General features: G+C 38.1%; 1 protein-coding gene across 2 annotated transcripts; it reads right to left on the bottom strand.

The window, feature by feature from the left end:
- Nucleotides 1–3,192: 3,192 nt before the first annotated feature.
- Nucleotides 3,193–14,248, bottom strand: LOC113052786 (zinc finger protein 366-like). Of its 2 annotated transcripts, none has more exons than XM_026217236.1 (5): nt 14,150–14,248; nt 11,488–12,538; nt 9,765–9,956; nt 4,127–4,301; nt 3,193–4,030 (listed from the first exon to the last, which is right to left on the bottom strand). In XM_026217236.1, exons 2-5 carry the CDS (start codon nt 12,496–12,498, stop codon nt 3,750–3,752), a joined length of 1,659 nt encoding a protein of 552 aa, XP_026073021.1. In that variant the 5' UTR covers nt 12,499–12,538; nt 14,150–14,248; the 3' UTR covers nt 3,193–3,749. The 2 variants fall into 2 exon arrangements, with proteins under 2 accessions (XP_026073021.1, XP_026073022.1); XM_026217237.1 differs by having other exon boundaries at nt 3,744–4,030; nt 4,127–4,236.
- Nucleotides 14,249–14,617: the final 369 nt, after the last annotated feature.

The raw sequence follows: 14,617 nt of genomic DNA, 5'->3' as shown, positions 1-14,617 counted from the left end.
AACGATCAAGAATAACTGAGGAAAGTGAAACATTATTTCTCCACGGGTGACAGGGTGTGACTGTAGATGAGTCCGACAGAGGGCGCTCTGGTCTCACAGACACGTGATTGACAGCTGCTGCTCTCAGTGGTCAAAGGAATCAAATAAATCAGCATTCTTCTCAATTTACTCCATAACCTCACAGACATATTTTCACAGTAAATAAAAATATACATAATTACCAAAAAAAAAGGTGTCATTGCTTATTTTGCATATCCTTTACACATATTTATCTAATAAGCATCACTATTTCACTGAATTTGATCATACAAGATAAACCAAACAGTTACATAAGACAAAAGTACACATTACAGTAGTTTAAGAATTACATGCACAAATTATTGATATTGAGTTAAAATTATTAATCAACTTGTTTTTTTAAATGTTCTCACATTTATAAAGTGAATAACATATTTTTTAATTCCTTATGACAATTGTTCCAAATTCAACTATATTTTATATTAGGTCTTATATATATATATATGTATGTGTGGAAAAAACAAAGTAAACAAAGAACTTGACTTGATTGACTTGACTTCACAAATAAAAAAGAGTCTCGTGTTGGAAATGCACAGACGTTTGGTCTAAACATCCTCAGAGGAGCTGACTGCTTTTACAAAAGACAGAAACCAAAGACACACACAATTTACACGAACTGACCGGCCGGAAAACTCTGTGTGTTAAAAAATCAAGACTAAATGAACCTTCTATAGAGCTTTTCCCTTCACAGAGACAGTGAAAGTCTGCAGTCATTCATATCAACTGTTTTAGAGACCTGAAAGACCTCAGATGACTGAAGAAACCCAAAATATATTTCAAATACGGCCTACATATAAACAGAGAAGCTCTATCAGATATATTCTTGAACATGAAAATATATTTAATTTCAATTTTTTTTCTAAATGTATTTCAGGCAGAAGAAAAAATACACTTCAAGTCTTTTGTGTGGAACTAGATGTTACAATATTTCGTTATTATTTTAGTATAGTTATTGTGAATATTTTGAATTAGATTTTAGTTCTATATTGCTTTCATGTAAATTTTTGTTAATATTTTAGTAATGTTGTTGAGCTTTTTGTCATTTTTAAACATTTCTGTATATCTTTTTATACATTTTTATTTCAGTTTTATTAGTCATCAAATTGAAAATGAGATTTACTGAAGCTTACTGAAATAAAACAAGTTAAACTTTTTTTTATTTGATTTTATTTCAAATTAATTTTATTTCAAGTTGTTGTTTAATATATATATATATATATATATATATATATATATATATATATATGTATATATATATATATATATATATAGTTTTAATAAATTATAATAACCCTGATGTGAATTTATTTTCTTGGATTTAAATATATGGATGGCGAAATGCTTATAAAATAAAATATAAAAAAACTAAAAAATATATTAATATATAAATAATATATATATATATTTAAAATGTCCTTTCAAAATGATCCTAAAAATATAATATATTTTGAAATGTAAAATATATTTATTTTGCCGAAGGGGAAAAAGTGTTTTTGTGTTTAATAGAGCAATGCAAGTTAAAGGTCACTTCAGTCTGTTATTTGAAGGCAGGGGCGGATGTGATTCGGCACACGGGTCATTAACCGTTGGCTCTGGTCACACAGAAGTGGAACTGAACACAAGGTGTGGTTTTTTATTCTTCATAGTGGTACAGATTTCTCAGCAGCGCTGTGTTTACAGAAGCCCCTTTGTCCTGATTCATCCAGGACTTTCAGTTCAGCAGAGACGGCTCACAGTACCTGATTCTGTGTGTTTTCATAGGCTTCAAACTGAACATTGAGGTGATCGGAAGACAGGAAGAGGATCTGAGCACTTCCTCTTTGCTCTCAGTTTCATCAGGACAAATACCCAGAAGGTGTGATGCCTAAAAAAGGCTTGAGAGTTGAATATTCTTGCACAGGGATTTGAAATACATTTACTTTTAAAATTACAAGTGCAGCAAACTGTACAGTCCAGGTCAAATATTTTGAAATTTTAAGTGTTTATTTATTTATTTTTAATCCGAATCTGATCAAACATACAGTAAAAATGTGAAATAATATTGCAATGTAAAACAGCTGTTTTCAATGTGTTTATCTGTTAAAATATAATTTATTTCTGTGATGCTCCGCTGTATTTTCAACATCATTCCTCCAGTCTTCAGTGTCACATGATCTTCAGAAATCATTCTAAATTTACATTTATTTTTGGAATAATTATGGGGTTTATTAAAAAAAAAGAAAAACAGAATTATTCCAAAACAGAAGTGTGTATGTGGTTAAACTGGTGGATGCTGCCAAACTCTGCTTGCATTGTTGTACAAGTCAGATTGTATTTTTTGTTCTTTTTCTGGGAAACAACAGGCATCAACAATGAGAAGTGCGTTATCTTGTGTAAAGGGTTCGGACTCCTGCAGCGTGTTTGATCAGAACTGCTGCTTATTCTCCAATACTTCCTTTTCTCTGCTGAGGAAGTGTGTTACTCTTTTTAAGGAAGAAAACCTGTCCAAAAGGTTGTAGAGTAAAAATAGACTACATTTAAGTTTGCTTCAGAATGTATTTGCGTGGCTGGCTGCTCTGATATTGCAACGTGTTTTTTTGCCTTGTTTTCCAGTGCATTCTTTAATCAAGATACATTAACTTGTTTTATAAAAATATTATTAAAATGAAGTGCTTATGTTTAAAACAAGAAATGGGGTCAGAGAAATCCACTTGTTTTCCCTTTGAATTGTTTTTCTGACCCCATCTCTTATTTTAAGCATAAATTAAATTAATTTTGATGCATTTTTCCTGAAAACAAATCATTTTGCATCTTCTGTAAATTTATCTTGAGTAAAGTATCTTCAGTTTTTTTTTTTTACCGGAAAACAAGAAAAAATACAAAGGAAATCATTTTTCCAGTGATGTGTAAAAATATATTTATAGTTTGTGAATATTAATTCATGAGGATTGTATAGTGATGAACAGAGATGACATCATTGAATTCAATGATGAACTGCCTTTAACTATCATTTTGCATTATTGACACACTGTTTTCCTAATTAATGTTGTTCAGTTGCTTCGACGCAATGTATTTTGTTTAAAGCACTATATAAATAAAGGTGACTTGACTTTAAAGGTCAAAATTCAGGTCGAGTTTAATCTTTAAATGAATTTATTGTACATAAATATTGATCAGCGTTCACACTGCAGTTGATTGACAGGCAAATAAAATTATCCATGTGTTTACAAAAATACAAAACTATCAAAAATCATTAATTTATCAAAGTCAGAGCAAAGCAAGAACACCTCCATTGAAGGCAACGGTCAGAAAAATATCAGTTTTCTTCTCTCAATTATATTAATTCTAATAAACATCACGAAATATTACCAAGGAAGACTAAACAATGCTACACTTCTTCTGAAAATCAAGATACTTTCACTTAAAAAAAATAAACATTGTTTTACATAACAAAATTAGAAGCATTCTTAAATCAATATGCATTTACATGAAAAGTGAAATTACTTTTTAATGTAAAAATGAATTTGCTTAAAAGTCTATTGGCAGATATTTTCGCTTCTCAAGTAAATGCATCTTAATTTAAGAAAATGCTTAGACATTTGAACACGATACAAAAATATTGTTAGTAGATATTGCAGTGTTAGTAGATTTCTGTACATCTTTCACACGAGAAGTGTTTGTCTCGTTGTCCCTCAGAACTCGTCGTCTTTATCGCTGTAGAAGTGCGTGTCGTCCGGTTTCTTCTTCTCTTCCTCCTCGTCCTCCTCCTCTTCTCGGGCCTTGTAAGGGTCAGGACTGTCCTGGCTCATTCGGTACAGACTGTCCTCGTCTTCTTCTCGGCCCGAGCTCCCGCCGTCAGACTGAGACAGACGCATCTGCTTCTTCTGGGACAGATCGAAGGGCTCTTCCTGACCGATGCGGGACAGGATCCGCAGAGGACCGGAGAGACACAGCCGTCCTCGTCTCCTGAAGACTGAGAGCATCCAGAGACACCATCAACATCATACAAGACCAACAACAGAGAGAACAGCTTCAGAAGACTGATCGATATATATATAAAGCTTCTCACCGCGAGCGTCCAGGCCTTGGTCCATGATCCCGTGTTTGACCTTCATGTGGCGCGTCAGGTTTCCCTTCAGGGTGAACTTGCTGGCGCAGTAAAGACATTTGAAGGGTTTGCTGTCAGAATGCAAGTGCATGTGGCCCATCAGATTATGCATTCTGTTAAACTCCTTTCCACACAGCTGTAAAGAGAGTAACTCTTCAGAAATCTTTGACCTGGTCAATCACGTTTAAAGACAAATGTATGGAATCTTGTCATGGAATAAAACAATGAAAAGGATAATGTATGTCCTTTTTTTTCACATTTTTGAGTTTGCATCCTACAGTTATGAATAAGAAACAAGGCCAGAATTGTGAGATATGAATTCAGAACTGGATAAAAAGTCGCAATTACCTTCTTTTAATTAATTAATTAATTTATATTCTGTGACTGAAACAAAAAATTCAAAAATTAACTAAGATTAAAAAGTCGCAATTACCTTTTTATTTATTTTTATTCTGTGACGGAAACAGAACATTTGAAACTTAATTGTGAGATGCAAACTCAAACAAACCGAAACCAAACAACAATTTAGAATTGCCCAACCCGATCTCACGGCAATTCGTACATATTTTACAAAGTGGCTTATTCGTACGAATTCGTACGACCACACTCGTACAATTTCATATGATTTTTGCCAAATCGTACTTATTTTACGAGTTGTATGATTCGTATGAATTTGTACGAATGACCTACACCTAACCCCTCACCTAAACCTAACCGTTAGACAAATCGTATAAAATCGTATGAATGAGGTCGTACAAATTCGTACGAATAAGCCACCTCGTAAAATACGTACGAATTGGTCGTGAGATAGTGTTGGAATTGCCACATATGAACTCTAAATTGCAAGGAACAAAGTCATAATTGTGAGCTAAAAAGTCGCATTTACATTACTTTTTTTATTCCTTGGCAGAAACAATCTTCCACTCAAAAATGCCTTGTTTCCTTTTGTGAACTACTCGACATATCACTCAACATTATTAACCGAATATCAATGCGATGAGATCGCAGGTGGTCACCTAAAATACCAAGAACAATAATGATTTTCTAAATGTGTTTATCGTTGCTCAGTGAAATTTCGCAGACGAAATCCAGTCATTCCAAAAGAATTCTATGCATTCTGGGGAGATTGCTTTTACCTGTTAAATGTCCCCCCGTCCCGTATACGGGACGCCTACGTTGACTATACTATATTACAATCAAATTTAATCTAATCTTGACAAACTATATATCGTTGGAAAGGTCTAAGACTCCCAAATATATATTATACTAATATTTTTTGTTAAAAAAATCATGTTACAAAATGTTTTCAGTCATGAATTATAAAAATTTAGGTTTGTATCATGCACATTCAAGTCTATCTTCAAAAACGTGAGTGACAGTTAAGAGGTTAAACCACAAAAAAACCTGCAACAGTGTAAAAGTAGCACAATTCCATGGGAAAACCACGGATCTGGGAACCACGCGATTGAGAGTTTTGCATGTGGGTGAAAAATGTAACCTTGGTTCCCTGAGATAAGCGACGAGTCTTGGTGGGACTTCCAGGTTATAAAACCTTGCAAATGTGGTCAGTGAGGCCCAGCCGGCTGCCTCACAAATATCCACAATGGACACACCACTGGACCATGCCCAAGATGAGGCAATGCCTCTAGTCATGTGGGCCTGTACTCCAATGGGGCATTGAAGGCCAAAGGAAGAGTATGCCAGCGAGATGTTGTCTACTACTCTGTCCTCTTCAGAGGGAGGAAGTACAGAGTGGAGTATGTAACCAGGCCTTGGTTTCAGGACGACTTTGTAATTAGGCCCATATTCCAGGCAGGCAGGGCTTAAAAAGAGCGCCTGCAGGTCCCCTATTTGCTTTACTGATGCCAGTGCTAGGAGCAAGGCAGTCTTCAGTGATAGCGAACGAATGCTGGCAGACTGTAGTGGCTCGAAGGGCAGATAACATCTCTGTCAAATCGGTAGTCTGAGGGTCTTTGCCGCGGTTTAGTCACCAAGCAGATCACATCAAGATGTAGTGCCATCTCGTATACGGGGCTCTAGCCTCCGAAATTGTTTTCAAAACTTGTTCTGGGAGGCTGGAAGGCTCCGGTTGAGCGGCCAAAGGTGGAGGGGCTTAGTTAGGCCGAGGGTGCCATATTGTCCCCTCTGCTTGAGAAAGGAGAATCCGTCTGTCACAGTCTTCTGTCTTTCTGTCTTTGTCTTTCTGTGAGCACATGGCTTGTGTTGTGTTTTTTTGGTGCCATGTGCTCTCTTCTTTCCTTTTCTGACCCCGCCCACCTTGTCACCTCATTACTGTTTAGTTGCTCCACCTGTGTTTCTCCCTGGCTCCCTGACTCATTACCTTATTCACTCTGTACACCTGTTGCATCGACTCACCCTGTACACCCGTGCACATAATCACTCACACAGCTGTTTCCTTTTGTTCACGAGTATATAGTTTCATCTCACCCACCACTCTGCCTGCCTATATTGTAATGTCTATGTGGATTACCTGTGTTTCTCGTGCTCGTGTTCCGGCTTGTCCCTGTGATTCGTTTTGGTTTTGTTTTTGTTTTTGCCGTGTTGGCCTTTTAGTTCTTGTTTGTTCTTGTTATAATAAAGTGTCTCTTCCTTGCACTTGGACCCAGATCTTGTTCTTTTACACGGCGCCGTGACACCATCTCAGTGGAACAGGCCAAGGGGCCGCTATCAACAGCTGAGTTAGCTCTGATAGCCACAGCTGGTTCATCCAAACGGGTCCACCAGGAGAACCTTACTCGCCTGATTACCTGTGGGATAGAGTGATCGTGGGGAAAGCATAAAGTAGGAGGTTGGGCCAATGCATTCATGGTTTTTAAGAAATGAACTGGGCAGTGAGAGTTGTCTTCTAAGGGCGAAGGTCTCCCAGATTCTCTGAACCGTTTGTGGATGGAGCATCCACTCCCCTGAGGGGGCATTACTCCTTGATAACATGTTCATCCTCCCTGGTGATTTATGTAGGACACCACAGACATGTTGTCCAATCGGATTGGCATACTTTCAGGACTGGCAGGAAGAACTGATAGGGTTGACATACTGCTAGCATCTCCAGGCAGTTAATGTGGAAGCCCTTTTTCCACCTTCGACCAGTGACCTTCTGCAAGACATCCCCTGTTCCGTGATGCCACACATGCAACGGAAGTTGTGGCTTTGATGATCTTAAAGAATGGGGAAGTCGTGGCCTAGTGGTTAGAGAGTTTGCCCAATTGTTCCCTGGGCGCTGTAGCATAAATGATGCCCACTGGTCCGGGTGTGTGTTTACGGTGTATGTGTGTGTGTACTTTATATGGGTTAAATGCACAACACCAATTCTGAGTATGGGTCACCATACTTGGCTGTATGACATTCACTTTCACTTTCAGTAAACACTCTGGTAGATCAATAATGCTGCACAAATTATCTTGAGATCCGCTTCATACCTGTGAGTTTTGCAGTTTATACCTCAACATAACTGGGCTCAGAAGTACAGTCTGGTAACAAGCAAGATTGCTACAGTCTGATCGTTCACCCAACGAACTCGTTATTGGTTCCTCTGATGGTAACAGAGAGGAGAGAAAGATGGGCATGGGGAGGCTGCCTTCCACGAACGAACAGGGGCAGACTTCTTTCTCTGCTCCGATCTAATTAGGAAGATAGAGCCACTCGAAGTAGGAGGGTCGTTGATCATAAGTTTGAGACATGGATCGAGGCGCAGCAGGGAGAGCGAGAACTCGAAGCTCGCAGAGCAAAGCGAAGAGAGGAGCGAGGCTTAGTGTCGGCGTGAGCTTGATTCAGTTCAGGAGAAAAAATATTTTTTCCAATAAGCATCTAGCAAGACGTAGTACGACTGTAGTATCGAAAGGGAACTTCCGCAAACACATTTTCGCGGCTAATCTGGTCGCGTGAATTCGTCGGAAAACCGCTTGTTTTTGCTTTTTAAATCGCAAAGCTATGAAAGCCCGTCTCCACCACTGAATAAAAAAAAATGATAATTGCTACTTTATCTCACAATTCTTAAAGATTTTAAGCTTATATCTTGCAATTCTGAGTTATTTTCCCCTCAGAATTTTATATCTTACAATTGTGTAAGATATAAAAAGTCACAATAACCTATTTATTTATTTATTTTTACTTTTCAGGTACAACTATCTTAACAATCAAGGTTTGCGTGATTTTCAAACATGTCTCACCCCATCTGCAGTTCTTTTTCTCGTTTTATCAAAGTCACTTGATTTGGACCAGTTTCTCAAAAAACAAGACTCATTTAAAGTATCAATTAAATGTATCTCGATTTAAGACTATTTCGATATTTCAAAGACAAAAACACTGAGGAAGGACAACTTTTTTTTTTTTTGCAGTGTAAACAAGAAGTTCATGTTATTGAGTAACTGGGATTTCTTACATAATATGGACAGATATTTTGTTTATTTTTGCTCTGCCAGCAAAATGTATTCTGTTGTGCAATTCAACGCAGCAAAAACAGAGCAGTGGAGCGACTGATGTCTTAAATTGGTTGTTACTGTATTAAAGTCTACAGACCCCTTCACCAAAGGTAAAGCCACATATCTGAAAGCATTTCAGAGAGTTACAGTAAACAGCTGAGAGTTTCTCTCAGGAACATGAAGGAGTTTACAGAGGGCAGGGCCATTTATCCTCTGCACTCTTTTTTTTTTTAGGGTGGTCCTTTCCTTTCCTTCAGGAGGATAGAGGGACTGTAAACTGTCCGAATGGACCGTGAGAAAACAGGAAGTGCTCCTGAGCACAAGAGAAAGCGAGATGAAATCTATTTGTGGGGCTTGTTCTCAGGGGACGAGAAAGCCATTGTTACACAGTCAGTTTGTGCAGCGATATCCTTCCTATAGACGAGGAGACACTCAACTGCCAAAAACGTATCTAGTCATCGTTGGGACCAGCCCAAGGTCACATGCATTCCAGAACAACCAAGAACCCAATAAGAGCTGGACGTCTGTGCATCCTTATTACACTACAGTCACTGAAGAACTGAAGTTATACTGTATATTCATGATGCATCCCTCCACTTTTACACTTTAATCTAATCTGTTAACAACACAAGCAGCTTTGCATTGCTTCTAGGTATTAAATTAAAAGGGTTTCTGCAGGTCTAAAAAAGGCACAAATTAAAGCCAGAGCATAAAGTCTTAAAGTCATAAGGTCGTGGAATTAAATGTTGCATGCAATGCAAAAAATATGCTCTTACTCAGTATTTCTGTCATTTTCCAGAAGCAAACTGAAGAAATTAAGTCTTGTTTTCTGAGAAACTTCTGAGAATTCAGTTGATTTTTTACTTTGATCATCTTCGAAAAGTCGTTTTGCTTCTCAAGTAAATGTGTCTTGAGTTAAGAATCTTCTCTGTAAAACAATACACTTTCTTTAGCAGCGTGATCAGAATGTACAGTAAAAATTATTTCAATTTTCTAGGGCAGAGCTATTCAAACCTTAAGTTTTGAATAAATGGGAGATCTATTGGAAGCTGTATTTTCAAACTTTGAAGACATTTACTTTTAGAGACCATATTGCCTTTGATTGATTCCTTCCAAACCTGCAGAAAGCCTGAACGAATGCCATTGAGTCGGCGACGCACCTTGCACTTGTAGGGCTTGATGTCGGAGTGGACGATCATGTGAGCCTTGAGCGTCTGCTTCTGGACGAAACTCTTGTAGCACAGCTGGCACTGATACGCTCGGATGTTGGTGTGAATCAAAACGTGTCGCTTCATGTTCGCCAGAAGCGTGAACTCACGGCCACAGATGCGACACTTGTGCTCCTTCACTCCCTGAAACACATTAGAGTAGAAACAACAGTCCATGAGAAGCCAGTGGTCTTTAGATCACATGTTACAGACGTTTAATCAGTTCATGCATTCACTGATTTTACACTGGACATCTAGTAGTGATACAATCTTATTAAGAAAATATACTTAAAAGCAAACACTGAAATTGGTTCATCAATGGTTTCCAAATGTCTCTTGTATTTTGGGAGTTTTTATGTGCTCACAAACCATTTTTATGCATGTTTATTTGAGTCTTGGTTGTATTTTCTTGTGTCTTGTGCAGTTTTGTTTATGATTATTGCAGGATGAGGGCATCACACCCTGTTCGTGTTTCATCTGCATGTTACAGTTTGGTTTTAATTGGTGCTCAACTTTTGATATTAGCAACAGGAGAAATGAGAAGTGCTTTCTTCTTCCTATTCAAAGTAAGTCTGCATTTATTCATTTATGGTTGGTTGCTGTGTGTATTGAGTTGTGAACCTATATTTTAGTCTTGTTTGTTGTTATCCATGTATCTAAAGGACTGAAATGTTGCGAGTGAATAAGTCTATTTTTGATAGATTTGCAAGTATGGATAATGTGCAGGATTTATTCTTGTTTTGTTTTACTTGAGAAGCAAAACAAAACAATACGCAGTCTTGTTATCGGAGAGCTGACTGAAATAAAGTAAGTTTATGCTTAAAACAAGAACAAATATCTGCAACTGGTCTCAGAAAATCAACATACTGTAATTCGAATGGAAAAACAAGTTGACTTTTCTGAATCCTATAGCGTTTTTTTTTTAAACAAGACTTAATATTTTATTATAAAGTAATTTTGCTTTTCAAAAAATGCATTTTTCGAAGCAATTTTCAAGTACATTTGTCAAAAGTACACTGTACTTCTCAAGAACAGTTTTGAAATTTTTTTGTCATATTTTGAATTACGCTGTAAAAGTTGGTGTAGGATTTTCTTTGAAACTATTTTCAGTCAGAAATTTTTAGTAAATTTCACAAATAAAGACAAAAAAACATATTGAATTAAAATGGAATTTTGAAATAGAAAGACTAAAACTGTATTTTCAAAAGTTTGAAAAATAAATTTTTACTGTGTAGTTTTTTTAATATTTATATTCTCATTTTATTTTGGTTAAAGTTTTAATAATCTTGTAGTGTTTTGCCATTTTGATATATATTTATTAAAGTCTTTTTAAATATTAAAGACTTAAATTATATTTTCTACTGCAATTATATATAAAAAATTGCAGTGAAAAATAATTTTTACAGTGTAGGTTTTAATTTTAGATTTTCCATTCCCTTTTTAATTTTAGTAAATGTTTGTGATTTTGTTGTGTTTTTGCCTTTTTTTAATTAATTTTCCTTCTTTTTAAATATTAAAGCCTGAAATTGCATGTTCTACTGCAATTATCTTAAAAAAAAAATTACAGTAAAAAAAAAAATTAGAGTAAAAGAAAATTTTTTTTAAAGACCGGAACTATTTTAAACTGCAAAAATATTTTCTAAAGCATAGCCTTGATCACAGTCCCTCCTCGTACCTTGTGCGTGAGCGCATGCTGCTTGAGGTGGTGTGACTGGACAAACTCCATCCCGCACTCGCTGCAGATGAACGGCCGGATGTCCTTGTGCTTCATCATGTGGTTCTGCAGCTGGCTGGGATACTGGAAGCTCTTGCCACATTCGCTGCAGTCGTACTGCACGGGGCCGCGGTGCGCTGTCAGGTGGCGTTTGAGCTGCGCCAGCGTTGGGAAGTCGAGTCCACACTCCACACACACGTTCTCCTGTCCTCTCTCGTGCTTGAGCTCATGCGCGCGCAGCTCGCTGGGATACGCGAAGCCCCGGCCGCAGACGCCGCAGCTGTACGGCTTGACGTCGCTGTGCTGCATCATGTGTCTCTTCAGGTGGCTGGTCTGCGTGAAGGCTTTGTGGCACACCTGGCACTTGTGCGGCCGTGAGCCCTGGTGCGTCAGCATGTGTGTGTGCAGGTGGCTCAGCTGCTTGAAGAGTTTCCCGCAGAGCTTGCATCCGTGCGGCTTGATGCCGCTGTGGCCCAGGATGTGTGTGATCAGGTTGTATTTGGACGTGTAGGATTTCTCGCACATGCGGCACTTCCAGCGCTTCTGATCGCCGCCCACGTCTATATAGTAGCTGTCGTCTACGTGCACGTTCAGCTTTTCGGCTTTGCTGGCTTCTTGGCTCCTGCGGCGGAACCGTGCGGCCTCTGTAGGGTAGAAGGGGTTCGGAGAGAGGTGTGGGATGGAGCCGGGCAGGAGGAACGGGAACGGGACCAGACTGGGATGGAAAGAAGGCAAGTAGGGAGCAGGAGAGCGCAGGAGTAACGGAGGCGACGGAGGCCACAGCGGAGGACACTCCTGCTTCACCTGGACGACACGATGGAGACGCAGCCGGTTCAGATCGATCATGTCTGGGACGTATCGGCGCGGCTGAGGCATGACGGGGCGAGGAAGAGGATAGGGAAGAAGAGAAAGGTCGACGCTTCTGCTGGCGAAGTCCTCTGGACGCTTGCATTCGCTCTCGTTCGAATCCATGCTGGAGATTTCTACACCTTCATATCAAATCCTCCATCACCTGCCATTCAAAACATGTGGAATGAGTTACTGCGTTCATGCATCTGACAGAAGCGTTTATCCAAAGTCATTCACATATGTGACCCTGGAGCAAAAAAACAGACTTAAGTGTCAATAAAAAAAAAAAAAAAATTGTGATTTTTTTTACATCATCTGAAAGCTGAATAAATCATCTTTCCATTGATGTATGGTTGGTTAGGAGGACGCTATTTGTGCGCAAAAACATCTAAACATCGAGAAATTCGCTTTTAAAGTTGTCCAAATGAATTAGCAATGCATATTACTAAACAAAAATTAATTTTTGATATATTTATGGTAGAAAATTTACTAAATATCTTCAAGGAATATAATCTGTACTTAATATCCTTATGATTTTTGGCATTAAAGAAAAATCGACAATTTTGACTCATCCAATGTATTTTTGGCTATTGCTACAAATATACCCCAGAGACTCAAGACTGCTTTTGTGCTCCAGGGTCACATTCGATCAGTTCATGCATTTGCAGGGAATCGAACCCTTGACCTTGGCGTTGCAAGCACTGCTGCAAAAATGTATGTTCTTCCCCAGATACTTGGATACTTTAGTGTATCCAACTTAGGTGAGCTTTTGCATAAAACAAGAAAAATATCTGCCAATGGGTCAGAAAAATAATAATTTTCACTTTGAATTTAGTTTCATTTTCTGACTTCTCCGGCTGATGTTTCTGTGTTTTACTCACTTCATTCTTAAGCGTTTTCTTTCCAAATTTTACTCATTTACCTTAAATGTACCTTGATTTAAGATTGTTTTTGTACTGAAAAACACTAGTTACTTACAGTATCTTCCCTTCGTGCTCTTATCGTAAAGACAGATTGAGTCAAACTCAAGATCTGCTGGTTTTCGTTGGATCTGAACTCTCAGAACTGAACGGTCTCTGCTCTTCCTCTGAGTTTCATTTTCACTGCATTACGACTGGAACTTCTCTTTTTCATTACAAGCCATTCGCTGGTGCTGTCATTCGAGAATACAATCATATCTCAGCGAGGAAATACAGTCCGACTAATGCAAACAACACCAAATACTTCTGCCTTAAACAGACGAAGGGCATCTTACTGACACAAACACAGACAGCAGACGGAAACTGTCCTCAAATGAAGAATTCACATGCATAATCATACATTTCAGACTGAACATGCAGATTATGTACTAAAAACTACATGCACTGAACGTTTTCCTTTTGCAAAACATTATGATCGAGTTGTGCATTTGTGTTGCATTCGGAAAAAATTTTATTTTTGTCAGATATCGCTAAATTCTTAACATATGATATGAAGTCGTTTGCTGAAAAATGCATCAAAATGAAGTGAGTTTCTGCCTTAAACAAGAACAAACATCTACCGATAGACATAAAACGTTTTTAATTTCAAGTGCATTCACTTAATTTTGCATTTGTTAGCTGATATATCTTGATTTAAGAATCTTTTGACATTTGCATTGGAAAACAAGACAAAAATAGTGGAGAAGAACATCATTTTCAGCATGTTAGCAGATCATGTGAACATTTGATTATTACAAGATCCATAACTGAACACCTGCACCTGTAAAGTGCATCGGTGTGTGTGTGTGTCTTACCTGTCTCCTGCTCTGCTCTCCTCACAATGAGCTCCAGCCGCACAAACAGCATTTGAAGTGACTTAAGAAAGAGAACAGGAACAATCACTTTGTTCTCATTTTTCAGATGAGTACCCTTCGCAGAGAAGGAAGGAAGGGAGGGAGAGGAAGTCAACAAGCCTGTGCTTTCCTGCTCAAAAATAAGGAAACACTAGATACACATCTCCATTCCTCTCCGAAACGCATTTACACTGGAGATCACACACCAAACAGACAAGATCTGAGCCGCACTGCTTCTGATTTCTCCATCTCTGCACTGATTTAAGGGTGTAATGTTACCAGCAAACCACGCCGACTGATGACCTTTGACCCCTAGCCATAACTCTACACCACTGTCCTATTTAAAAGTCACTGTGTTTTATTGAGGACAGCGTCAGTTTAACACGTAAGCAGATGATAATATATTCATGTGTACGCAAATCAAACATA

The sequence above is a fragment of the Carassius auratus genome, chromosome 33 (assembly GCF_003368295.1).
Source record: "Carassius auratus strain Wakin chromosome 33, ASM336829v1, whole genome shotgun sequence".
Taxonomy (NCBI): domain Eukaryota; kingdom Metazoa; phylum Chordata; class Actinopteri; order Cypriniformes; family Cyprinidae; genus Carassius; species Carassius auratus.
The sequence above is the reverse complement of the archived record's forward strand: the minus strand, read 5'-3'. Positions and strand labels throughout refer to the sequence as shown.

Excerpts from the sequence above, each read along its gene's own strand:
- LOC113052786 (XM_026217236.1), bottom strand. The coding sequence starts at position 12,498 with ATGGATTCGAACGAGAGCGAATGCAAGCGTCCAGAGGACTTCGCCAGC. Across the intron at positions 9,957-11,487 it reads AGCATGCGCTCACGCACAAG|GGAGTGAAGGAGCACAAGTG; the intron begins GTACGAGGAGGG and ends AATGTGTTTCAG. Across the intron at positions 4,031-4,126 it reads CCAAGGCCTGGACGCTCGCG|TCTTCAGGAGACGAGGACGG; the intron begins GTGAGAAGCTTT and ends GGATGCTCTCAG.